This window comes from Apostichopus japonicus, chromosome 12 (assembly GCF_037975245.1).
Source record: "Apostichopus japonicus isolate 1M-3 chromosome 12, ASM3797524v1, whole genome shotgun sequence".
In the NCBI taxonomy this organism is placed as follows: Eukaryota; Metazoa; Echinodermata; class Holothuroidea; order Aspidochirotida; family Stichopodidae; genus Apostichopus; species Apostichopus japonicus.
Window position 1 is genome coordinate 8,974,116 of NC_092572.1, and position 25,369 is coordinate 8,999,484.

The window sequence follows — 25,369 nt, forward strand, 5'->3', positions numbered from 1 at the left end:
GCGATAGGGCCGAGAGTTGCGAGGGAGCCGAGAGTTGCGAAGGGCTGAGAGTTGCAAGGGGGCTGAGAGTTGCGAGGGGGCCGAGAGTTGCGAGGGGGCGAGAGTTGCGAAGGGGCCGAGAGTTGCGAGGGAGCCGAGAGTTGCGAGGCGGCCGTGAGTTGCGAAGCGGCCGAGAGTTGCGAGGGGTTCCAGAGTTGCAAGGGAGCCGAGAGTTGCAAGGGAGCCGAGAGTTCAGAGGGGCCCGAAGGTTGAGACGAGCCGAGATGTGCGAGGGGGTCGAGAGTTAAGAGGGGGCCAAGAGTTGCGAGGGGGCCAAGAGTTACGAGGGAGCCGAGATTTGCGAGGGAGCCGAGAGTTGCGAGGGGGCCGAGAATTGCCAGTGGGCCGAGATTTGCGAGGCGGCCGTGAGTTGCGAAGCGACCGAGAGTTGCGAGGGGTTCGAGAGTTGCGAGGAAGCCGAGAGTTGCGAGGGGGTCGAACGTTGCGAGGGAGCCGAGAGTTAAGAGGGAGCCGAGAGTTACGAGGGAGCCGAGAGTTGCGAGGGGCTGAGGGTTGCGATGGGGCCGAGAGTTGCGAGGGGGTCGAACGTTGCGAGGGAGCCGAGATTTGCGAGGGAGCAGAGAATTACGAGGGAGCCGAGAGTTGCGAGGGGCTGAGAGTTGCGATGGGGCCGAGAGTTGCGAGGGAACCGAGAGTTGCGAGGGGCCGAGAGTTGCGATTGGGCCGAGAGTTGCGAGGGAGCCGAGAGTTGCGAGGGGCTGAGAGTTGCGAGGGGGCCGAGAGTTGCGAGGGGGCCGAGAGTTACGAGGGAGCAGAGAGTTGTCATATTTCCTTGTTGGGTACGGGATCACTACAATCGTAATGTGAGGGTATATAGAGAGGAAGAGTAGCTCTACATCATATATTAATTCGAAGGATATTCAATGAGGCAAAATGCAGATATAAAATCAGCCGCACATTCGATTGAAATGAAAAACTATGAAAATGCTGTATTCAATGGTACTGTACTTGTGAGGAAAGGTTTATTTTAATGACGTCATATTTCCTTGTGTGGGTACGGGATTACTACAATCGTAATGAGGGTATAGAGGAAGAGTAGTTCTACATCATATATTTATTCGAAGGATATTCTATGAGGCAAAATTCAGATATAAACTCAGCCGCACATTCGATTGAAATGAAAAACTATGAAAATGTTGTATTCAATGGTACTGTACTTGTGAGGAAAGGTTTATTTGATGACGTCATATTTCCTTGTGTGGGTTCGGGATTACTACAATCGTAATGAGGGTATAGAGGAAGAGTAGTTTTACATCATATATTTATTCGAAGGATATTCTATGAGGCAAAATTCAGATATAAACTCAGCCGCACATTCGATTGAAATGAAAAACTATGAAAATTCTGTATTCAATGGTACTTTACTTGTAAGGAAAGGTTTATTTGATGACGTCATTTTTCCTTGTTTAGGTACGGGATCACTGCAATCTTTACTTGACGGTATAGAGGAAATGTAGTGTTATAACATATGATCATTTGAAGGATATTCTATGAGGCAAAATGCCGATATAAACTCAGCAGCACATGATTTGATTTACATGAAAAACTGTATGACATTGTAAATGTTTGTCCTCGTATAGCGTCGAACGGTGATTTTTTCTTTTCATCACGAAGCTCGACAGTTTGAGCCTGAAAAAAGGGGGAAATTATTGATATATATATAGTCAAGTTATGCTAAATTGAGATTATTAGTATTATTATTCAATGCAAATCTGGATGTACCTGTTGTCAGAGTTATGATTACTAATGGTCATTACAAGACACCGTATTTGCGTCTCACTAAACTCGTCCCCGTCGCACACTACGAGTATGTGTACTCTAACTTCAATTGTTGTTGTAACCTCTCTTCGTTTGGAAAGACAATATGAATATGAACAATATAAATTTGGTATCGATTGATTGGAAATTGTATTTACTGTAACATGTTAGTGTTTAACACCACAGTGTACTGAAGCACGCAGGGGGCCACCAGTCCACGGCGTGCTAAGGTACACCACAGTGTACAGAAGCACGCAGGGGGCCACCAGTCCACAGCGTGCTAAGGTACACCACAGTGTACTGCAGCATACAGGGGGCCACCTGTCCACAGCGTGCTAAGGTACTAATAATCTCAATTTAGCATAACTTGACTATATATACCAATATTTTTCCCACTAGTAAACAGTGTACACTGTGGTGTACCTTAGCACGCCATGGACTGGTAGCCCCCTGCGTGCTTCAGTACACTGTGGTGTACCTAAGCACGCCGTGAACTGGTGCCCCCCCCCCCCTGTGTGCTGCAGTACACACGCCTTGAGTGAGTACACAAAACTTAAATACGCACGAACCTTGAGTACATGCGTACTTACTACCGTGGCTGTGTACCCCACAATACAATACAGTACAATAGAGTAAAGTACACCACAGGACACTACTCCGAGAGTTGCGAGGGGCCCGAGAGTTGCGAGGAGCCCGAGAGTTGCAAGTGGGCCGAGAGTTGCGATAGGTCCGAGAATTGCATGGGGACTAGAGTTGATGTGGGCCGAGAGTTGTCAGGCGGCCGAGAGTTGTGAGGTGGCCGAGAGTTGCCAGGGGGCCGAGAGTTGTGAGGGAGCCGAAAGTTGCGAGGGGCCGAGAGTTGCGAGGGGTCGAGAGTTGCGAGGGACCGAGAGTTGCCAGGGGGCCCAGAGTTGTGAGGGACCGAGAGTTGCGATGGGTCCGAGAGTTGCAATGGTGCCGAGAGTTGCGAGGGGCCGAGAGTTGCAATGGGGCCGAGAGTTGATGGGGGCCGAGAGTTGCCAGGGGGCCGAGAGTTGTGAGGGGGTCGAGAGTTGCGAGGGGCCAAGAGTTGCGAGGGGGCCGAGAGTTGCGAGGGGCCAAGAGTTGCTAGGGGCCGAGAGTTGCGAGGGGCCGAGAGTTGCGAGGGGCCGAGAGTTGCGATGGGTCCGAGAGTTGCAATGGTGCCGAGAGTTGCGAGGGGCCGAGAGTTGCAATGGGGCCGAGAGTTGATGGGGGCCGAGAGTTGCCAGGGGGCCGAGAGTTGTGAGGGGGTCGAGAGTTGCGAGGGACCGAGAGTTGCGATGGGTCCGAGAGTTGCAATGGGGCCGAGAGTTGCCAGGCGGCCGAGAGTTGTGAGGGGGTCGAGAGTTGCGAGGGACCGAGAGTTGCGAGGGGGCCGAGAGTTGTGAGGGGGTCGAGAGTTGCGAGGTACCGAGAGTTGCGATGGGTCCGAGGGTTGCAATGGGGCCGAGAGTTGCCAGGCGGCCGAGAGTTGTGAGGGGGTCGAGAGTTGCGAGGGACCGAGAGTTGCGAGGGGGCCGAGAGTTGTGAGGGGGTCGAGAGTTGCGAGGTACCGAGAGTTGCGATGGGTCCGAGGGTTGCAATGGGGCCGAGAGTTGCCAGGCGGCCGAGAGTTGTGAGGGAGTCGAGAGTTGCGAGGGACCGAGAGTTGCGAGGGGGCCGAGAGTTGCGAGGGGGTCGAGAGTTGCGAGGGGCCGAGAGTTGCGAGGGGCCGAGAGTTGCGAGGGGCCGAGAGTTGTGATGGGTCCGAGAGTTGCGAGGGGCCGAGAGTTGCGAGGGGCCGAGAGTTGCGAGGGGCCGAGAGTTGTGATGGGGCCGAGAGTTGCGAGGGGCCGAGAGTTGCAATGGGGCCGAGAGTTGATGGGGGTCGAGAGTTGCCAGGCGGCCGAGAGTTGTGAGGGGGTCGAGAGTTGCGAGGGACCGAGAGTTGCGAGGGGGCCGAAAGTTTCGAGGTGCCGAAAATTAATATATTAATTCGAAGGATATTATATTAGGCAAAATGCAGATAGACGGCAGAAAAATATAAGTTTGGTATCGATTGATTGGAAAGTTAATCACTATAACATGGTGGTGTTCAATACCCAGCACAAAAGCGATTTGAATTGTGAAAGCACCGTTTGCTAAAATGTGCTGCTGAAAATCTGCTGCTAACTTCAGACAATGTTCTGTTGGCAGAATATTCTGCTAACTTCAAGTGGGTAAGTTCAGCTCACTTTGCTGTAGTGTGAGTAATGGTCATGCTGGTTTGATACCGTGTTGCCCTTTGCTGAAGAAACCTTTCAAATGGCTTCAGTTTACAACCTCTGTGCTGTTCTGATGATATTACTTCTACATGTAGCAAATTCCGAAGATTTCATAACATGTGGGGGTTTCGTGCAATCTGATATTGAGATAAATTTCTCAAAAATTGAGGTAATCTTTGTCAAGTGTTGGCTAGGCCTAGCCTCGGTAACTTACAATTAGTCTGCTAAGCATTATACTAATAACGATAGGCCTAGACTAATACTAATATTTAGCCTACACTACAGTAGTGAATAGATACAAACAGTTTAGTAACACAATACGTCGAATTCATTTTCGGTCAAGGAAGAAATATATAAATTCCAGGTATACTATTGTGATCCAGCCAGGCAATAACGTGAACTGTTGTAAAATCACACCACCTTGGTAAGTTCACCAACCAACCTAGGCTTAATAAACATTAAAATGCCAGAAACATTGCATAGGCCTAGGCCTAGCTAGGTTACATTTGTTTCGTGAAGAATTATAGAATACCCAGCACTTTTCATAAAGTAGTAGCTTACTTTTTGATGGTATGGGAGTTATGGTGGGGAAATCATTAGATAGACAGTTTAAGGCCTACAGTAGGCTACTGTACTTCATAAATGGTTTTGAGAACAACACATCTCCCAGAACAAGATACTTTTTGCTGAAGGGCAATTCCGTAAAGTCGGACGTACATTTCGGACAGTTTGTTGATCCATATCTCAATGGCTATACATAGGAGATAAGTTTTCATTTGGGTTTTATGGAACATCTACCTTGTACTATTCTTGTATGGAGTTTCATTCCTTGTCCATCTAAATAAACTACAAAAATACTCAAAAAACCTCCCTGTGACGGACGTACCCAGAGAAAGTGACTTTTTCAGATCGTAATTTTCTTTTGAAAATTTCTGTGAATTGGGATGGGATGCAATTTAAAACTACTATACATGTTATGAAGAAGACTCTTAACTACACATATCAGTAAACAAGCAGTTGAAACCTATATCGCTTCCCTGCAATATATTCAAAAATTCCTCTGTGATGGACGTACAATTTTTTGTGACGGACGTACTCGTGTGAAATTATACAGTGAATGTACGTCCGTCACAAACAAAAGTGCTACTTGGTATCCCTAAAATTTTAATTTGTGACAGAGCTTCACCCAGAGTTTCCATTGTTGACAGATGTACACAATAATGCAGCTCATTTACTTGTGGCTAATGGAACAACTTGGGTAAAAGTAATAGTGAAAAGAAGGTTTACCATCTCACAAAATTTCTATTCTATTGGAAATCTATATTTCACTTTAAGTTTTATGCAAATCATCAATGGTAAGCTCATTTAAAATTTTGTGTGCATCATTTCAAACAATACAGATGTTAGACCCCTAGGGAGTTGAAGTTCTCTAGTGGGTCAGAATGATGGGTCTTTATTAATGGTATGAGCACCAAACCATTTTTCTTTCACTTTTCTTCACACCCTGTTTATTTACTTGACAATTTTTTTTTATTAAAATACATGTACTGCAAGCTTCTGTATGGATGATATAACAGCACATTTCAGCAAACAAGATATTCAGAACTTCAGATGTGTGATACATTGTGTTGTATTGCTTCAGGAGTTCTTAGGCTGTGTTCACATTGGATCCCCTGTTCTTAGTCCTGTGTTGACAATTTAACCGCAAATATGTTTCCAAAATCTCCTGTAGTGTTCACACTATGCTCCAGCTCTGATTTCCCACTCTGAGTCAATGAAGAGGAAGTTACAACATTTGTATGGTGACTCCCACAAAAGTGCAAATGCACAACGTGTATGGCAAATTTCTAATACAGATGAGTGTCACTAACTTCTGCATGCAATGTATTGATTCAATATTGAGGTGAAAGTGGGGAGAAAGAAGTCAGTGTTATAACACTGTTATAACAAGTGAAGTCAGTGTTATAACCAGGGTGTGCATACTACAAATAGCTATTCAGCAGTATTGCTGAATAGCTATGAGAGCATTAACTGGCAATAGTTCTTAAATATCTCATGTCAAGATACAGAGATACAGCGGCACACCCTTGGTTAGTATAGCAACTATGAAACATGTATAAAGGTAATACACACAAACACTGTGAAGTTAAGGAAGAACCATCTGGTAACTCTGTCCACCAACATAAAACTATGTGCACATGTGGCTCAAAATTAACTTTTCTTCCACATAATGATACCTGAAACCCAACACAAAAGGTAATGAACCTAAAGAAAATGTAGAACAAATTACATCAAAACAATAACATGCATACTACAGCAGTAACAAAATACTAACAATTGCAATAACAGTTCTTGATGACTCTCAGACAATCTTCCTTCTAAAACTGATTTATTATTTACTAAAAACTAGTTGAACACAGTGTAAAATATACAGTGTGTTGGATATTGAAAAGGAAACCTCATGGTCAGAGGGAAGAATAAATGGCAGAACTACAAGAAACAATGTTGTACACAAACAAATAGTTTGTAGCTAATAGTTCCATATATGTCCATGGTTAGTTTGCCTAATAGTGAGTTGAACAGACATGGTGTTATGTAGTTTGTTTGCCTTGATCTCTGGTCACTTTGGTCCCGAGTCTTCACACTCTGGAACTGATATCCCCCAGAACAGGGGACCAACATGTCGCGGTCTGACCCTGAGAAGGATAGTATTTACACTAGGATGTTGATCTCGAGCAGGGATATGATTCGGTCGGATCCCCTCTGTGTGTTTTCTAATGTGAACAAGGCTTTCAGATGAAAGTGTTATATCAATGTAGACAATAGCATACTGAACATGTGGTTCAATACCATGCCATTTCTTTGATATCTTGCCAAGTGCTAATTCCAATAACACAAATATATATGCTAGTTGACACTGAAGTATGCAATGTTTGCATACCACTACATTTATGCTAATGAAGCAACCACAAAACTACCTAATATCTGTGTTAATGACTAAATGGGTTTGATTATTAAATTCAGAGGTACTGTAGTGATAAACATGCTAAAATATATTGTTTATCTAAACAAAATAATGTGACGGACGTACGCGTTACGGACGTACGTGACGGACGTACGAAAATACGTACGTCTGTCACAGCATTTTCTGAAAAAATAAAATCCTAGGGATAAAAGGCACATTATGTAGTTATTGAGTGTTCAAAATGTGCATTGAATTGTAGATGTCTTGAAATCTGGGTACCTCCTTCTGTATGAAATTTTAAAAAATGTGATTTTTCTGTGACGGACGTACACATGACAATTTACATTTGTAAAAAAAGTTATTCTCAGAAAACTGAAAATCCCTGCAACTTTATCTGTTTGTCAACTGAATCTATATATTATATCACTTCAGCAAATCTAAGAATATTTATTCCTCTGAAGATACACAGGCAAAAATAGGCATTTTGTTTTTGGGAAATTTTTGTGAAGCAAATTTGAGATTTTTTCGGTTGACTAATACACACCTTAATCTGCCTGAAAACAATGTCTTCTGTGAAAATTAGCTAAATATTATGAAACTTCAGAGTTTTAGCTTTCATCTGATACCCTACATGTAATGATTCAACGTTTTTTAAGTTTTGGTGAAAAGGTTTACTAGTTTACGGAACTGCCCTGAAGTCAAAGTTGCGGTGGGGAAATCATTATTATGCCTTGAGGTATATTAATTTACGGTACAATTATAGAATACAGGGCCATTCATTAACTCTTCCCAGCATCCGGATGCGCGGTGTGTCTGTACATGTCCGTACACGTATGACGCCCTCTAAAATTCCATCACGTATTTCATTTTGACTCCGCATCCGCGCATCCACCCCGGGAGTACTAGGAATGGACTTAGATAATTTTCGAAAGATTCCCCATATACCATCACGTATTTCATTTTGACTCCCTCTAATTTCCATCACGTATTTCATTTTGACTCCGCATCCGCGCATCCACCCCGGGAGTACTAGGAATGGACTTAAATAATTTTCGAAAAAGTTTCGACATATACCATCACGTATTTCCAATACTGAAAGTCCCGTATGTACGAAGATATTCCACATCAATAGTGTGTCGTTCTTAAAAGGCATCCGTACATGTGTGACGCCCTCTAAAATTCCACCACAGAAGTACTAGCAATCCACTCAAAAAGAAAGAACTGGGACTTTGACATATTTTACTCACATACGTACTGGGGTGAGACTGAGCATCTGCACAACCGGATGCTCAGATAGTATCATCGAGTGGCCCTGTATTCTATAATTACTCCATGTTTACTTCATAAATGCTTTTGAGTACATCACCTTCCTAACAGGTTATTTCTTGGTGGAGTCAGAGTCACAGTGCGAATTGAATCAATATTATTAGATGAAGAATTATGAGTAAGACTCTTCGTGGAAAGCAACAGTTTGACTTTCACTCCACGAGTCCACTCAAACAGAGGCCAACTGAAAGGTGGGGTATTCCATAAATATGTGTACCCAGATCCTAATCTGAAAAGGAAATTCTGTCCACAATAACAATGCATCAATAAGCAAATATTTCAATTTGCTGTGTATAATTAAGTGGTGATTTCTGTTATTTACTTGCATAAAAACTGTGGGCAAATCCTCTCAGCATACTTTTTAATGTGGTCATGAGAAATTACTGACATTTTCCTTAAGTTGACACATCAGAAAGATTAGTTTCTCATGTTATGCTGTAACTAAGAATATCCATGAAAACCATTACAAGTACTAGTTTATAGTACTGAGCATGAGGTGGTGACTGTATAACTGCAGCTATCAGTGAAATCATGACCCATGTATGGCCTAAGTAAGAATTGTATTGGCCTAAGTAAGCTGTAGCATTTACTATGCGATAGTGTTAATTTCTTGAACCTCTTGCCTTTGCTCCATGAAGGTCAAACTGTATACACCTCAAGGAGCTCTCAAATACCAGACTGACTGTGCACCTAACAATGGGTACTTCATGGTTCCAATATATGACATGGGTAGTTTCATCTTGAAGTTGGAACCTCCAAAGGGTTGGATGTTTGGTGAGTAGCAATGTCGTAAATGGATCATTCCATATCAAATCCACTAATTTTTGGAGTATTCTCTAGTTTCGACCTCTGTTGCAAAATTACCAAATTTATCGTAAGATAATTTTTAAGGTAAGTTTTGTAGTGGGTCAAGCAACAGCCATCCGTGATTTGACACAGAATCACCCAAATATTAAATATAAACATACTGTATGTGGTAGAAGCTGTATTTATTGTTTTTTTTACACTTGATTAAAGAGACATTTGGCTTTTCGTCATATTTTTACCTCGAAAAACACAGAGTATAAACTAGCATAAACTGAAGAGTGAAGATTAAAGGCAAGTCTCTTAATGTATTATTTGTACAGAATCTATGATGTATGTAGAAGAAGATCATGCAATAATATCAATTTTTTATTTTTTATATTCGCTCCAGTTTTATATTGTCCTGTTATTCCTTAGCCACTTGAAATGTGTCTCGAAATATTCCCTCTTAAGAACTACACCCATTTATACAGTATGATCGCCATTTTATCATCAGAGCCATCGAGTGTTTCCGTCGATATTGATGGGGAGACTGACAAATGTAGTCGAGGAGAGGACATCAACTTCCGATTCATAGGTTTTACCGTTAAAGGGAAGGTCAGTGCTGCATTTCCTCATGCCAATCTTTTGTCAAAGTTCTTTACTATATTAACACTGTAAATGTAAGTTGGCCCGACGTTTCGATCCTAGCAGGATCTTCTTCAGTGGCTAAATGACAAGTAACAGTAACAGAAGGGACAAAAACACGCACAGAATACAGACAGGTTAATGAGCATGGTGAACACAAAGAGATAGATGTCAGGGGATTAGTAGACAAGGGATGGAGAGAAGAAAGAAAGAAACCAACAGGGTAAGAGGAGAGATAGGAGATCAACTGTAGAGGGACAAAGAAGGGATTAAGGGATGAGAGTTATTATAGACTATGTTAATTAATAATAATAGGAATTTATAAAGTGCAAATTGCAAAAGCCTCTAATCGCTCTATATGACACACAGTACATTGGTAAATTTCATTTTGTGACTCACCGTACTGTTTAAGTTTAGATGTGGAAATAATTAGCATACAGTATAATTTATGCATATATTATAGCTTCATCTAAGCAACAGATGTCGATTGAAACCCCCAAAAACTGAGTATATTTTAGTCCCTTTTCAACAGAGACCGACGATAATAGTTTTCGGTACTCAGCAAAGGTGAATTTGGACATGTACGCATATAACAATTGAAAAAGTATTACTGAGCACTGTTGACCTATATTTAGCAAACTGAACTGTGATATTCTTTTCCCTTCAGGTGACTAATAAAGGTCAGATGGAGGGTCCAGCAGGGGTCACCATCTCGATGGCCAAGACTGGAAGCAAAGAGGTCATAGCTGAGGTCATATCAAATGAGAGAGGGCTGTAAGTCACCAATATCAAAAACATGGTCTTTGTTTTAAGATTACTGGATGCATATCCCCACGCCGTTCAGTTATACTATTTTTCCCACTCTTTCGATTCCATCCTATGAAATTAATCTTCTTACTTCTTTAACAGAGTAGCTCCTGGATGAAAGTTAAGAATTGATTTATGTTATTGATTATTAGTGTTTAAAATAATGCATTTTCTCTGATATCTCCACCACGTGGTAGCAGCTACCATTAGAAAATGTTGTTCTGTGTACGTACATAATCCGGAATAAATCTTCACATTTCACAGATATGAAGCCCCTAATATCCTTCCCGGGGACTACACACTAACAGCGAAACATCCTACCTGGAAGTTTGTCGAGGTAACTATCTGCCATTTGCCACATCAATGTATGAATGGTTTTTAACACCATCTAATATCAGTGTCTTAAGTTAATGTCAGGGTTATCGATGGGATTCAGTATAAAAAGCATATTTGCATCCATCAAAGCCAAGTAGACTCTTTCTGCATCATGTTTGGAAGGTTTGTAATTTGAATAGGTTATTAAAAATTATTTAAAAAATTGCCTTGAGGTGTTTAATATACATCTATTGATGTGATTCATTGTAAAATGCAACTTTGCATCCATCAAAGCCAAGCAGCGACTGTATTTTTTATTTTATTATTTCATTGTTGAAAATGTTGCGATTTGAAAAAGTTAACAAATTATAAAAGAATAATTGTCTTCATATGTTAATTGAATTTTACTACGAAACATGCGATGCAAATTCTGCTTACCTAAAACTACCATCCATTTCTGATCACTCTAGGTGTGCAAGTTAGTATTCATACAACCTTCATGATTTAAAGTAATTACACAGTTGCCGGATCCAGAATGTTTTAGCAGAGCAGCCCAGACAGGGTAGGTCTTGGTAGCTAACATAAGTAGCTAGCTTTGCATAGGAAAATATCCGGATATAGTGAAACAAGCTTAATTTTTCCACTATGCACTTTGCTTTGGAAAAATAATGATATGTTTAGCATCTTTTCACTCACGAAAATGTTGTTAAAGGGGCGGTCCAGGCGGACGGTCCAGGTCACCAGATCTGACCTGATGGCAAAAACTCCTCAATTCTTTTGTATCTCTCTTTCGTCTTCAGCCGAGTTTCCCATTCACGATCTCTAAAGATGTCACGACCATCGACAAGCAGGTGCTGGTCAAAGGTTATGATATCAACGGACGGGTCGAAAGCGACGGGGAGCCTGTCAGAGGAGTCATGTTTGTGCTTTTATCAGAGTCTGTTTCCAAAGAGGTGAGTACGCGGTCAGAGGTGATCAGATCGTGCTCGGTTGCGTTGTTGAATTTCTGTTCTTTGAATGGGTAGTCCGGAAGAAAAGTTATGTTTAATTTATGAAAGAAGATCAAACGCTGAGCATCCTGGTGAAATTTGCATTCGATTCCATGTACCATTTTCAGAATTGCATCATTTGAAGTTGACATGAGTTGTATCCAAAGAGAGCTTGAAGCAAGCAGGTGTTATGTCCTAGAAACACGCCGACAATTGTCTGTCATGTTTTGTGTTAAAATTGACAGCCAAGTTCCTATTTCAAAAAATTGGTGAAAATGTCAGTATGGACACACTGCACAGTCAATGGTATAGTATTGACTTAACATTCCCTTAGGGTAAAGTTGTAACCCTATCGAATCCAAGGTCAAAGCAATAAAGTGAAAAATAAAGAAAAATCTGAATATTTTTGCTGGCGCTGTTCACTTATGACATCACACCTATTTGCTGCAAGATCGCTTATGATACAAAACAATCTGTGACAACTTCAGTTATCAATATCTTGATGACACTGTTTAGGAATTGCTAACAAATGTCAACTTTTAATGCCTAGAAGACATTGCTGTATGATGTACTCTCATAGCTAAGTTTGGACCCAAGGAAATCTGGGGCAAAAGTTAGCCAAGCTAGGTGACATCAATATCCCTCTTATCTCCCACTCTGGCAGCTGACTGTCACAGTTAATCGTTTGATTTTTCTCCCTGCTGACCACAAGATCGAACCTCCAGAACTTCGTCTGCTTGGATCAATGAAGTGTAAATTAATTGTGATGCTAAATAGTGCAACTAACTGTCCCCTAAGGATCTTGATGCTAGTTGAATGTACACACAGGCCAAACCGATTGTGAAATAGTGAAGGTAAAGGACTGATCAAGTTAGCTAGGCCATTCAGGCAGAAAACTGTTAAGACGTTAACTGTTAAGATATGTTTGGACACAACTGCTTAAGCATATATGGTCGGGTTGGACGTGTGCACCATTATCGTAGGGCAGGAAAATATGCTATGCTGTTGAGCATAAAACGGCAAAATATAAAATTTGCTTCATCGTCTCTGATTAGAATTTACTTCAGCAACCACTGCCATACTAGATTAATGAATCAAGGGATTGTGTGGATTACTTTTGCTATATTTTGATGTAGTTTTCAAAGACGACATTTATTTAGTCCCATATTTGCCGGAATTCTATTAAGGGTTCACAGTTTATTGTTGTCTGTTTTATGTGATAAAGGTTTGGTAATTTTCGTTCCCCTTTTAGGATGTCTCGGATTGCGATCGGATGGTGGTCTCCGGCTTTAAAGTTTCCACGAAAAAGAAACAGCTCTGTCACGTTCAGTCCGACCAAGACGGCAACTTCATCTTCCCATCAGTTCCAGCTGGCGATTACACAATGGTATGGATTTGATTTCCTTCTATTGCATCGAATATAAGAAAAAGCATGTAAATAATCAAACCCCTCTCTCTCTCGAAAGGTTTCCTGGGAGTCACAACAACAAAACATCGAGACCTGGAAAACCTTTAACACTTCTGAAAATAATATTTTGTCGAGCATTTTTCCAGCAATCTTCACCATTGAAAAATATGTTTTCACTGCAAAAATGTTGTGTCCACTACGTCATGTTGAGATTATGAAAAAAGGTATTTAGCGTAATTTTGATTCAAATTCAACGCAACTTTTCAGTCACACAGAAGTTCAAGTTTTGGTCAGCCCAGTGGGTAAAGCATCAACGATGCGTTAACAAATTTCTTCAAATATTTATGTCGTCTCATGTCTGTTTTCTTCCTTGAACCGCTAAGCCTAACACTTGTACGAGATACCGCTTACCTTTACGAAGGGAACACGTGAGGAACTTATTGTATCCTTTGCAGCAGGGTAGGCCTTGCTATGTGTTGTGGCTTCTGCCTGAGGTGTTACGTTAAAAGTTTCCTTGTGTCAATCATATGTGTGACACGTTTTGTCTCTCCTTGCAGATTCCCTTCTACCAAGGAGAACACATCACCTTCGACGTCTTACCGTCCAGTCTGGATGTCACCGTATCTTTCGACAGTCTGCGTGTTCCGGTAAAAAAAACATTATTTTTATGTCTTGCTCTAGATAAATGTCCTTTCTGATTTCAAATAAGAGAACATTCCACAATAATGTTTTTAATTTTTGTTTGAGGGTATTAAGTTAGAAATAAAAAAGTTAGGATATTATCAGAAATCATCTTTTATCGGACAGAACCAACTCAACGTCCGACAAAGCCATTGCCGATCTGTTATTGGTCTATTTAAAGCTGCCGGACTGAGTGTGGAGAGATGAGAACTGACCTTTGACATAGTCGTGGATACCCGTATTCTTAAAACTTACCCCACCAGCACACTGAACAACTGATGATCATTCATCTCTGTTTCATTAAAACATTCTTTTCCTCTGTGGATAAATGATTGATATAACATGGAGGAAACCAAGACAGTTTCAGATAAAGTGCCCTGATGACATCATCCATTCGGCTGTTGCCAGGTGCATAATATGAAATATCACACAAGATTTGCAAACATTCATATCTATAAATGATTGAAGTATCATGGAGGAAACCAAGACATTTTCAGATTAAGTGCCCTGATGACATCATCCATTCGGCTGTTGCCAGCAGCACAATATAAATATCATTCAAGATTTGCAAACATATCTATAAATAATTGAAGTATCATGAAGGAAATTCAAGACATTTTGACATGAAGTGCCCTGATGACATCATCCATTCGGCTGTTGCTAGGTGCATAATGTGAAATATCACACAAGATTTGCAAACATTCATATCTCCTGCGATAGAAAGTGCCGACAATTTTTAGCAATGTTGCTTAACAATCAAAAAGAACAAAACTTATTATTATTATCAATAATATTAAGCAATCAACTTACATCCACCTGAAAATCCCTTTAAATTTTGTGTGGAATCTTGGATGATTCGTGGGTAGCATGCAACCTCTACTAATTGAAATATGCTGGCAGCCTACAGACTATACAGCTGCTTCTTGTTGATGAATAAGGTTTCCTTTAACATGGCCAATGTCTCTTGAATCTCCTCGGGTTCACAGAATAATTAATAAGTGCAAGCAGCCGTTGGATAACTTTTGTCACAGGAGTTCTCTGTTTAGGCGCTAATTGCTGACAGCAATGTCTCAAATAAACTTCCTAAAGTCACTTTCAACCTGTTTCATTAGTACAGAATGCGACACAGATATCTCAGTTTATCGCAAGACGAACGAAATGTGGGATGGTGATATCTCTCCGGTTTCGTCTCGCTCTCGGCACTAAGTAATTAATTTTTGTAACTTCAATTTACAGAATGCTTTCAAAGTGGAAGGTTTCTCCGTGACCGGCCGTGTCCTGACATCTGCAGAGGTGAGTCTATCTAAACGACTTCTTTGTGTATTTCATGTGGAGAAAACAAAAAGGAAAACAGACATTTCTATGCGTATGCAAATTACGTGACCTCTTCAAAATGGATAAAAGGAACCCTAGGATGGAATGGTCTACATATCAGATCACCTTACAATCTTCTTGTGAATTGTATTTTTTATTTTAGATGATAATTGTGGCGTGTGTTTTATGTACCCCCATACATTTGTGTATGCGAACATATGTAATGATGGGACATTTGGAATTGACCTGATATATGGTATAAATATGCCCCATATAAAATACAAAAAGCCAGTATCACTTGTGGTGGCAGACAGAGGCTAGGCTGCTTGCGAACTAAACCTGTCCGCGGGGGAACGGCACGGCCAACTGTGGTGGGTTCTAGTTTAAAGGGGTATCTCAGGGGAGGGTGGTGCCAGGTCTTGGGGAGCCCTCTGGCTGAAGTCAAGTCATTATGTCTCCTTAAATTGTCATTTGACCAACTGCTTCCATCTGTGGACAGATTTATGTCTACCATTTATTGATGTCTACTGTTACATCTACTGCTCTCCATTTTATCATTTTACCATCTTGAATGAGAGTAGATGCACCTACACGGCCGGAGGTGAAAGGCCATTTGAGGTCGGTAGAGGTCAGAATACAAAACAATCTAAACAGTAACCACCTTATCTCACAGCGAGGTATATGAATGCCCTGTACTGCATACAAGCTGGTTATCTGGTAACAGAGGTCAAAGGTTATTTCAATAAGACAGTCAATCTTTAGATTTGGTTGAGATTATTTCATCTGGTTCTATGTCTTCTCTCTCTCTCAGGGTAGCGGTATAGGTGCCGTCGCTATATCCGTGCAGGGGAGGAAGGACGTGAAAACCAAGTCCGACGGCGTCTACAAGCTCGAGAAGATCAAATCGGGAACCTACACCCTGACCGCGTCCAGCGAACATGTCGTGTTCGAGCCTGCCACCGTCAAAATCACTCCCAACACCCCTCGACTTCCAGACATCCTAGCAATAAAGTAAGTTTTTCTAGTCACATAGTGGGATTTTTTTCAAGTCAACGAGAGAACGAAATAACCGTAACCAAATTTACTGATCTACAGCAAACAAATTTTGTAGTCAAATCCATGAAAGTTTGGAGAGGCTGACATTTTGATCCTGGCAGAAACCTCCTTGAACTTGCTTTTCGTGGGGGAGGACAGTTCGTCCTGACTTTTCCTGTAACTCTTATGTTTTATGAATTGTTTGATGTATATGGGTTAATCGTAGTAACAGTGTAATGAAATTCAAATCCATTTCATGTTTTAATCTGTTAGTTTAAAGTGACATCATCTGCAGTGACCATTCTTGTCTTGTCTTATACAGTCATGTTTTTGTCGTTTTATAGGTTAGGTGTCCTTATGACATGTTATCTCATGTTACCATGAATGTTTAAATTGTCTTTAGTTCAGATGTGTGAAAGAAAGTGGTCTTGGAATATATTAGGAGTGTACTTGGGGGGCAGGAGGGGGGGAGGGAACGGTTTCCCAGACCATTTGTCAAAGTATGTCATTTTTGTGCAGATTAGAGAATTTGTAGATTAGTATCACATTGGAGGTTTGGAAGGTAAACTTATTCATGTGTATTATTATTATTATTATGATTTATGATTGGTAAAATATTAGCTTGGACATTTTCATGTAGGGTGATGTAATAGTATCCAAAAATATTGCATGTCATCTGCAATGTTATTTTTTTGTATTAATTATGATTTTTTACCTGCTCTTTAGGTTCAGTGTGTGTGGAAAGGTGGAAGTGGACGCCAAAAGTGGCGTCTCACTCGGCAAACGCAGAGTGCTGTTGAATCCCACCAAGCAAGGGAATGCTGAAGCCGTTTCCACCAGCACAGATTCTCATGGCAAATTCTGCTTCCAGGTTAAACCAGGAGAGTATGTTTTAACTGTAAGTATAACGACGAGAAGCGAAATTTACCGAAACATTTTAGGCCGCAGAACACCAGCGGTGAATAAGTGTCCTATGTGATATATCAGTTAATGCATGAGTTGTGTTTTTGTCAGTTTTAACAGACAAAATTATGTTATGATCACTTATAAGTGGATACTCCCTACAATCTAAGTAGAGGAAAAAAAGTGGTTACAACCATTCAAATGCTGAAAGAGTGTGTGAGCGACTTAATTCAATACAGAAAAATGTTTGTGTTCTAGAAGTATGCAAATGCTTTAGAAATATATATAAATATTATATAGACAAAAAACTTCCAGCCTCCACCGGGATTCGAACACGGGCCTCCCGCTTTGTACGCGGACACCCTAACCACTAGGCTATGGATGCTGATTGTATGTCCAGAGGTTCGAAACGGGTAAGGAAGGTTGTAATTCCACTGTAGGCGTTTGTCACCTGTATCGAACAATACTAGTTCTGTTTTTGGTGACATATTTTGCCTTACTCTAGAGATCAAACATGATGCTAACCAACTCGAAATCTATATATATATATATATATATAGTCATCCTATGTGTTTTGGCCTATATCGGCCATGTGTTAAATAAATTTGGAAGTGAATTTGAAAAGGAATATTTTTCTTTCACCATGTCAGCCTATAGTCACCGATGCCGAGACCAAGAAAGGACTCAAGATTATCCCCGATTCACAAAGCTTGACGGTTACTACCAGTCCCATACTCGACATTAGCTTCACACAATTCAAGGCCAAGGTCGGCGGTTCCGTGACCTGCATAGGTAAGGGGATACAATGCGTGTACAGAAAGCCAGGTTAAAATGAAATTGATAAATTTAAGCACATGCAAAACAAAATTGCTCACTGGACGTGAAGATTCAGAAAGATTCTCAAGGCAATAATCCCTAATTTTTTTTATTTTTTTATTTTTTATTATGTAGTTAAAAAAAAAAAATTGTGCTTCATTGAGCAGTTTTTCACAAGTTTTACACAAATCTGAAAGTACTATTAATCAAATTAGAATTTGTACTTGACCAAAATCTCTTTGATGCACAGTCAATCTAAACATTTGCATCCAGTGATCAGTAAGTAGAAAACGAGGACAAATTAAGACGGTGTTATCAGAAAACGAAAACTTTATATTTTACTTTATCAGTGAATTATTTTGATTATGGAATTTGGTTTAAAGTATCCTTGGCAATATGCAATCCCTGTCAGTAGTCTTTGCTTCTTTGAATGATATTTAAAGGCTTGAGCTTTTTCCGCGAATTTCTTTTCTACCTTCGGGATTTAAACCTCTCAATTTCCGTGAATTTATAACAACAGCGTTACTGTGTCATTTGATCTGTCGTTTGCATGTTTTTCATTACCAGTGCATAACCAACCTGCAGGAGGACAAAAACTATTATCCTAAAACACTGTAGCATACGCAAACTGGAGCCAATCCCGCAATTTTTTCTCTGCATTTTCATAACTTTTCTTAACTTTAATTGAGACAGGCCCATGGACCCCACCTGTGACTGTGTCCCGCTGCGTGCTGACTGACGCCTTCGGTGTTAGTATCACCCATAATGTTCAGTGATTATTTTTTTACCTCAGGCTCATCCCTGTATTTAATGGTCATGGTAGGATACTTTAGGAGACAGAAGAGGGAAATAAAATTGGAGATTGGAAAGGATTTACGGAATTGCTTGGAAGAGAGGAATTGTTTACTCTTCCAATGACTTCAAGGAGGACTTTAGTCCTAGAGTAATTTTTGTTGTTCTTTACAAATCATTCTTGTAAAATGTCTATTTCTATCTGTTCTTGCATATTTAAGTTGTGTGTCAGTCTTAAATTGTTCTCATAATTCTTATCTTTCAAGGAATATGTGGTAAAATGGAAGTCCTACTAGTTCCAGTTGATCCTGCAATCGGTGAGGCCAAAACAGTGAAAGTTAATCAAGATAGCAAAAAGGCAACCTTCCAGCTACAGAATGTGCTTCCTGGAAAGTATCACGGTAAGACAAAGTAGACTCCAATGTGCCTCAAAGATATACTGTATTGGCCCCAAATATGCTAGATATTCAAATATGGTCACCTTTGGTCAATATTCTTAAACTGTTTTCATTACAACCTTCGAGGAAATTTTCATCACTGGGACATTCAGTCATCTTGTGTGTTTGTTAAAAATGTCTGAGAACAGTTTGGAGAGTAAAGACCTCCAGGAAGGTACCTTTTGAAAACTTCCAGAAATTATAGCATGCTATAATTTGGGGCCTTTACTGACTACCTTTAAATTTTTTTCTCCAGCCTTAATTTGTTTCTTTAGGGGTGGGTAGGGAAAGTAAAAAACCCTCTTTTCTAGGTCTTCAAAGTCCTTGCATTTTGAAAGTTTAGTCTAGAAAAGTGAGGAAAAAATGCCAATTTAAACTCCTCATCTGATAGAAGTTGAGCAATGTTTTCAAGGAAGTGTGAGGTTAAGTTTACGATGTAAATCAAACTGTGTTGAAAAGTTATATCTACAGAATGTCATGTTTGAGGTTCCTCAACCTTCCTTCTCGTCACAAACTTACGAAAGTGATCGTCATACGTATAACAAGGGTGATAACAGTAAGCATAAGTATAGATAGCCTAACATTAGGTCATCATTAGGGTGTAGACTTCAAGGTAAATGTAAGTCATGGTTTGATCTTGAAAAAATGTCTGGAATTTTGTTTTGTTGAAAAGGGTGGGAATCATGAATTTAACATTCACTACAAGTGTCACACAAAGCCAGCACTTAAATCTCACCATATTTTGTTATATTGCTAACAGTATTCACTACATAAACACTTGTAGGTTGGGTATTTACATGTGTTGTCTTAATAAGGCATGATATGGCATTAACCCAATTGAAAGGGTCAAATGTTGTCACCCCTGGAATATTAAAAAATTACAATAGGCCTACCACATCACATAATCGGAAATGATTCTTAAAGCAGTCTTTTGAGTTTGAAAGGTTTCCATACTTCCAAAAGATTTGTACCGAGACACCGACAAACTATGGTATACTGTGGTGTAATATTCACGTGATGAGTGGGGGATATCTCATAACATTATAAAATTAAAGGGCATCGAAGTTTTACCTTTTATGACGCCGAATTCTCACTGCTTCCAGTACGGACGTGTTGTCATGACTATTACATGAAATATGCGATAAATATCGGAGTTATCCATCTCTCAATTCTGCAGCTAACATTGTTCGAGACAAGTGGTGCTGGGACAAAGAGAGCATAGACGTTGTAGTCACCGACAAGGACGTCACAGGTGTAGCTTTTACACAAACTGGATTTCAAATGTTGTGTGAAACTACACACCCAGCAACCATGGTAATCATTTGTACTTCTATCCCTCTACCCCCACCCCCCTTCCCCATTATGTTCTGTTCATTGTGAACAATGCTTGGTTTTGCTTTGTTGCGAAAGAAGGTGTAGATTTAAATCACTTTGGAAATATTTCTAAAATTTTACGATACCTGGAAATAGTTATATATCAGTCCATCTGAATATCTTTCCTTTAAAGAAAGTGAATTTTTAATATTTTAACCGTAGAGACAAAACTGAATTAAAGCAGTACCAGAATTGAGATGAACAAATATGTAAATTGTGACAAAAGTTAAAATTGATCATCAAAGTTATTCATAATTTTTCTTCTTTTTGCAAAAGTATTATATTCTATTCTTCTTCTCCTTCTGCTTCTAGAAATATAAGCATCAAAATCAAAAATCGGTAAAATGTGATAAAAGTTCAAATTGATCATCAAAGCAATTCCTAATTTTTCTTCTTTTTGCAAAAGTATAATATTCTTTTCTCCTTCATCCTTCTTCTTCTCCTTCTGCTTCCAGAAATATAAGCATCAAAAGTCCTCCAAGGATGGTACTGAAGTAGACCTCAAGATGGGTACAAAGAGCATCTGTCTGGCCAAACCAGGGATATACAAGCTGACCGTTGAATCCTGTCACCAGTTTGAAAAAGACCAATATACCTTTGACACGTAGGTCACTTCCCCTTCTTGTTTGATCCTAAAATGGCACTCTAACCACTGTGAGCTACTTTATCACATGTTGGTTGGTGGATATTTGATTGTGTTAGCTCAGTGGGAGTGTTAGCTCAATGTTAGCTCAGTGGTTAACGCCGGTTAACCTTTCAATCATAAGGTCCCGAGTTCGAGCCCCTCCAAGATTAATGTATGTCCAGTTACAGAGTTGTTGACAATTGACAATTCATAATCATGGACGTTAAATATGAATGTAAGAGACTGGCTTCGGTCAGCTTGCGGCTTTGATATGCCAATGATAGCTTCTTTGCGAGTTCCTACTTGAAGGAGGATCTAAAATACATACAGACATACATACATACATACATATTTTGTGATTAAGGTCATTTCTTAAACTTGAAACTGTCTTGTTGACACTTTACAGAAAATAGTTTGATGAAAGAAAAAAATTCTCTGAAAGATCATGCAGATTTGTTTATTTATTTTTAAGATCTTGTTGTATATAATGCTGTATGAAAAGTTTGAACTTAAAATTAATTGCCATTTATTTGAGCATCTTCAAAATTAATTGCAATTTATTTCAGCATTTTCGAAATAGCCGCAATTTATTTCAGATTGCAATTTATTTCAGCATTTCAGAAATTAATTGCAATGTATTTTAGCATTTCAGAAGTTATTTGCAATATATTTCAGCATTTCAGAAATTAATTGTAATTTATTTGAGCATTTCAGAAATTAATTGCAATTTACTTCAGCATTTTCGAAATTTAATTGCAATTTATTTCAGCATTTTGGAAATTAATAGCAATTCATTTCAGCATTTTAGAAACTGTGTCACATGTTTTGCCTTGATTTATTGGACAGGTTTAAATCACACACCAACAGTTAACATAGTTGTTTGAGAAATCTCTCATTTTTTTTTTGGACCCCCAAAAATTGAAGACAAGTTTAAATGACGAAACCCTCAAGTCATAAAACTTATCGCCTGTTTACTCTCTCTGTCTTTCCCTAGTGCCAGTTCTAGTCCTGTGAGCCTTATAGCCGTGAAGCATCAAGTCATGGGTAGAATCACCGCAATCGTACCTGCCACAGATATCAAGGTTAAAGTACGGTGAGTTAATAGCTAGCCTTGGTCCTTATTCTAAGTGTCTGTGACCCTGGTTGTAGAATTTTATTATGTTGTATTTTTCGTCCCAATACTTATTACCTTCTATTTCTTAAATTTTTTAAATGAAAAGAAACAAATAATAATAAAACTATGTGACTGATTTGTTTATGCATAAAATTGTTATAGATAGAAAATTGTAACTGATGAACTTCAAGTTATAAACATAGGAACAGTTCAGCTGTTTGCACTTTAGCATAGCAATTTTTTATTCTAAAAATAACAAGCTTTCCCATGCATAGAAAGTTGCTTTGTAACTTATTTATCAATTTGACCATTCTGAAGTAATCATTTTTATTGGTTCCTTGCTGAAAGCAAAGGAACCTATGTATTCAGGTTGGCGTGTGTGTGTGTATGTGTGTGTGTGTGACGCTTAAGCTTGTATGCACAATAACTCAACAAGGGATTGACTGATCATGATCAAACTTGGTGGGTGGGTGGCCCATAGTGAGTAGATGAACCCTATTGTTTTTGGTGCCCACAAAGGTCAGTTATGGTCCAAAAACCCAAAATACTAAAACTGCAATAACTCCCAGTGCCAATGTGCGACAAGGTTGATATTTTGGGACAAGTTGTGAACTGGTTAGGGGAATATTTTCAAACTTAAAGGTCATGTGATCTGAGGTCACCAAAGGTCAATTAATGTTAAAAACTAGTATTTTTGCGATAACTTGAGAACGAATTGTCCGTTAGGGTTGGGAGTTGCTTCAGTGTAATCCAATTGTCGACCCACATCTGGGTGACCCTTGACCTCAATTTGACCTCTGGTGACCTTTTCATGTTTTGGGGATTTTTACAGTTTCGATGCTATTTTCAGATGTCAAAGGTACCTTCCGATCATAAATATCGATAGGTTGACCTCCGTGTGACCTTTGTGTGGGAACTTATATGGGGTCAAAGTTTTCGGTCGGAGTTAGGATGGCTGTAAAGACTTATCGTGTTGATTTTTGGAATCAGCAGATCAAACTACATTTGAAACCAAGGTCAAAGGTCACGTTAGAAAAAATGTGCTTAGTTTGGGAGAAAACGGGCGAAAAAGAAAATGTTTGGTTTTGATGCTAGATTTGGATATCAAAGGTACCTTCCGATCAAAAATGTCAATGGGTTGACACGCTGGTGACCTTTGTGTGTGAAGTTATATGAGGTCAAAGTAAATTTTCAGACATTTAATGCAATAACTCTCAGTTCCAAGGTGTGACACGGTTGATATTTTGGGACAAGTTGCAAATGGTATAGGGGAATATTTTCAAACTTAATGGTCATGTGATCCAAGGTCACCAAAGGTCAATTAATGATAAAAAACTAGTATTTTTGTGATAACTTGAGAACGAACTGTCCGTTAAGGTTGGGAGTTGCTTCAATGTAATCCAGTTGTCGACCCGCATCTGGGTTACCCTTGACCTCAATTTGACCTCTGGTGACCTTTTCGTGTTTTGGGGATTTTTACAGTTTCGATGCTATTTTCAGATGTCAAAGGTGCCTTCTGATCATAAATGTCAATAGGTTGACCCCCGTGTGACCTTCGTGTGCGAAGTTATACGAGGTCAAAGTTAAAAAATATTAATGAGGTCACGGGTCAAACGTGAAAAACTCCCAAGTTGCAATAACTTGGCTACTATTTATTGGAATTTCGTCAAACTTGGTATGATGATATTGGTAAATAGTCTCCACACACTGATGTGTGTTGCAATTGATATCATGCATGTTTATAAGGGGGCAGGGGGCTAGCATTATTTCGTTATGAAAAGTTTGTATGCACAATAACTCAACAAGGGAATGACCAATCATTACCATACTTGGTGAGTGGGTGGCCCATAGTAAGTAGATTAACCCTGTTGATTTTGGTGCTCATTTCAAATATTAATGAATATTAATGAGGTCATGGGGTCAAACGTGAAATACTCCAAATTGCAATTACTTGGCTACTATTACTAGTCGGAATTTCGTCAAACTTGGTATGATGATAATGGTAGATAGTCTTCACACACTGATGTGTGTTGCAATTGATATCAGGGCTTAGCATTACTTTGGCAACAAAAGTTTGTGAGCATAAATTACTGTTGTTGTATTAGGGCTTTGTTAGAAATTTCCCTATAAATGTACAAATAATCAGCAGCAAGGAACCATGAAATGTTTTCATTCTGGTTTTTTTTTAAATGTTTTCTTTATACTAAGTAAAATATTACATCTTATATCAATATTTCTTGTCTTTGCATTATCATTTCCAGATCGAGGGAGAGCAATGAGGAGGTCACAGTGACACCCAAGCTCATCAATCCAATCCCTGAGAAGGCCGACAAAACCAAGGATGCCAATAATACAGAGCCCGTGGTCCCCGAAGGGCCATTCATCTACGAATTTGCATATTACTCAAGGTGAGCCTCCAAGGTCCATTAAAAAAAAACCTAACGACATTGGCACACTTCTGGGAATGAATGTGACCTGACTCGACGACACCTGAAGGTGCAAAATTCTGTGAATCGTCAAGATGTGGGCATTTTTAAAACCAGTCAAGACTTTGCCAGGTTTAACGCCTTGCATGTCAGCCGGGGAAATCTCAACATGTAGTGTTTTTTCTTAGAGGTGGCAGTAAGCAACAAATGTAACCGGTCGCAGGGCAATGATATCGCAGGTGAACTTAACATGTACTGTCTGTTAACAGGTTGTTCATGAGCTCATATCTCGTTCAATGGGGACAGGACAGTTGCAAGGTAATGTGCTTTGATGATGAATATGAAAACTATATCAACAGTCATGTTGAGTCAGATCGCATTCAATGTGGCAGTGAATAGCACCCCCTCCCCCCCCTTTAGTAGTTCTTCAGATTGCCTTAATGTAACCCCAAATAGAAGAGAATAAAGGAAACACCCCCCTAAGTCACTATGGTCTTGACTCATTACGTGGAAGAATGCTCACTTTGTA

At 39.8% G+C, this 25,369-nt stretch overlaps 1 protein-coding gene and 1 long non-coding RNA gene across 2 annotated transcripts in view; one reads left to right on the forward strand and one right to left on the reverse strand.

Annotated features, from left to right (window-relative positions):
• The window catches only part of LOC139976918 (uncharacterized), a 472,282-nt gene that overhangs the window by 428,671 nt on the left and 18,242 nt on the right, over window positions 1-25,369 (reverse strand). The window lies entirely within an intron of this gene.
• LOC139977152 (BOS complex subunit NOMO1-like) overlaps window positions 4,044-25,369 on the forward strand; it is a 34,202-nt gene continuing 12,876 nt past the window's right edge. Inside the window, exons 1-17 of the mRNA XM_071986305.1 lie at window positions 4,044-4,251; window positions 9,012-9,147; window positions 9,674-9,774; window positions 10,472-10,578; window positions 10,876-10,948; window positions 11,727-11,879; window positions 13,168-13,302; window positions 13,881-13,970; window positions 15,241-15,297; window positions 16,130-16,329; window positions 17,080-17,251; window positions 17,907-18,048; window positions 19,131-19,265; window positions 20,479-20,615; window positions 21,131-21,279; window positions 22,295-22,393; window positions 24,676-24,822. Of these exons, the coding sequence (XP_071842406.1) occupies window positions 4,123-4,251; window positions 9,012-9,147; window positions 9,674-9,774; window positions 10,472-10,578; window positions 10,876-10,948; window positions 11,727-11,879; window positions 13,168-13,302; window positions 13,881-13,970; window positions 15,241-15,297; window positions 16,130-16,329; window positions 17,080-17,251; window positions 17,907-18,048; window positions 19,131-19,265; window positions 20,479-20,615; window positions 21,131-21,279; window positions 22,295-22,393; window positions 24,676-24,822 (2,162 nt within the window). The 5' untranslated portion in view covers window positions 4,044-4,122. The remainder of the gene's footprint in view (window positions 4,252-9,011; window positions 9,148-9,673; window positions 9,775-10,471; window positions 10,579-10,875; window positions 10,949-11,726; window positions 11,880-13,167; window positions 13,303-13,880; window positions 13,971-15,240; window positions 15,298-16,129; window positions 16,330-17,079; window positions 17,252-17,906; window positions 18,049-19,130; window positions 19,266-20,478; window positions 20,616-21,130; window positions 21,280-22,294; window positions 22,394-24,675; window positions 24,823-25,369) is intronic.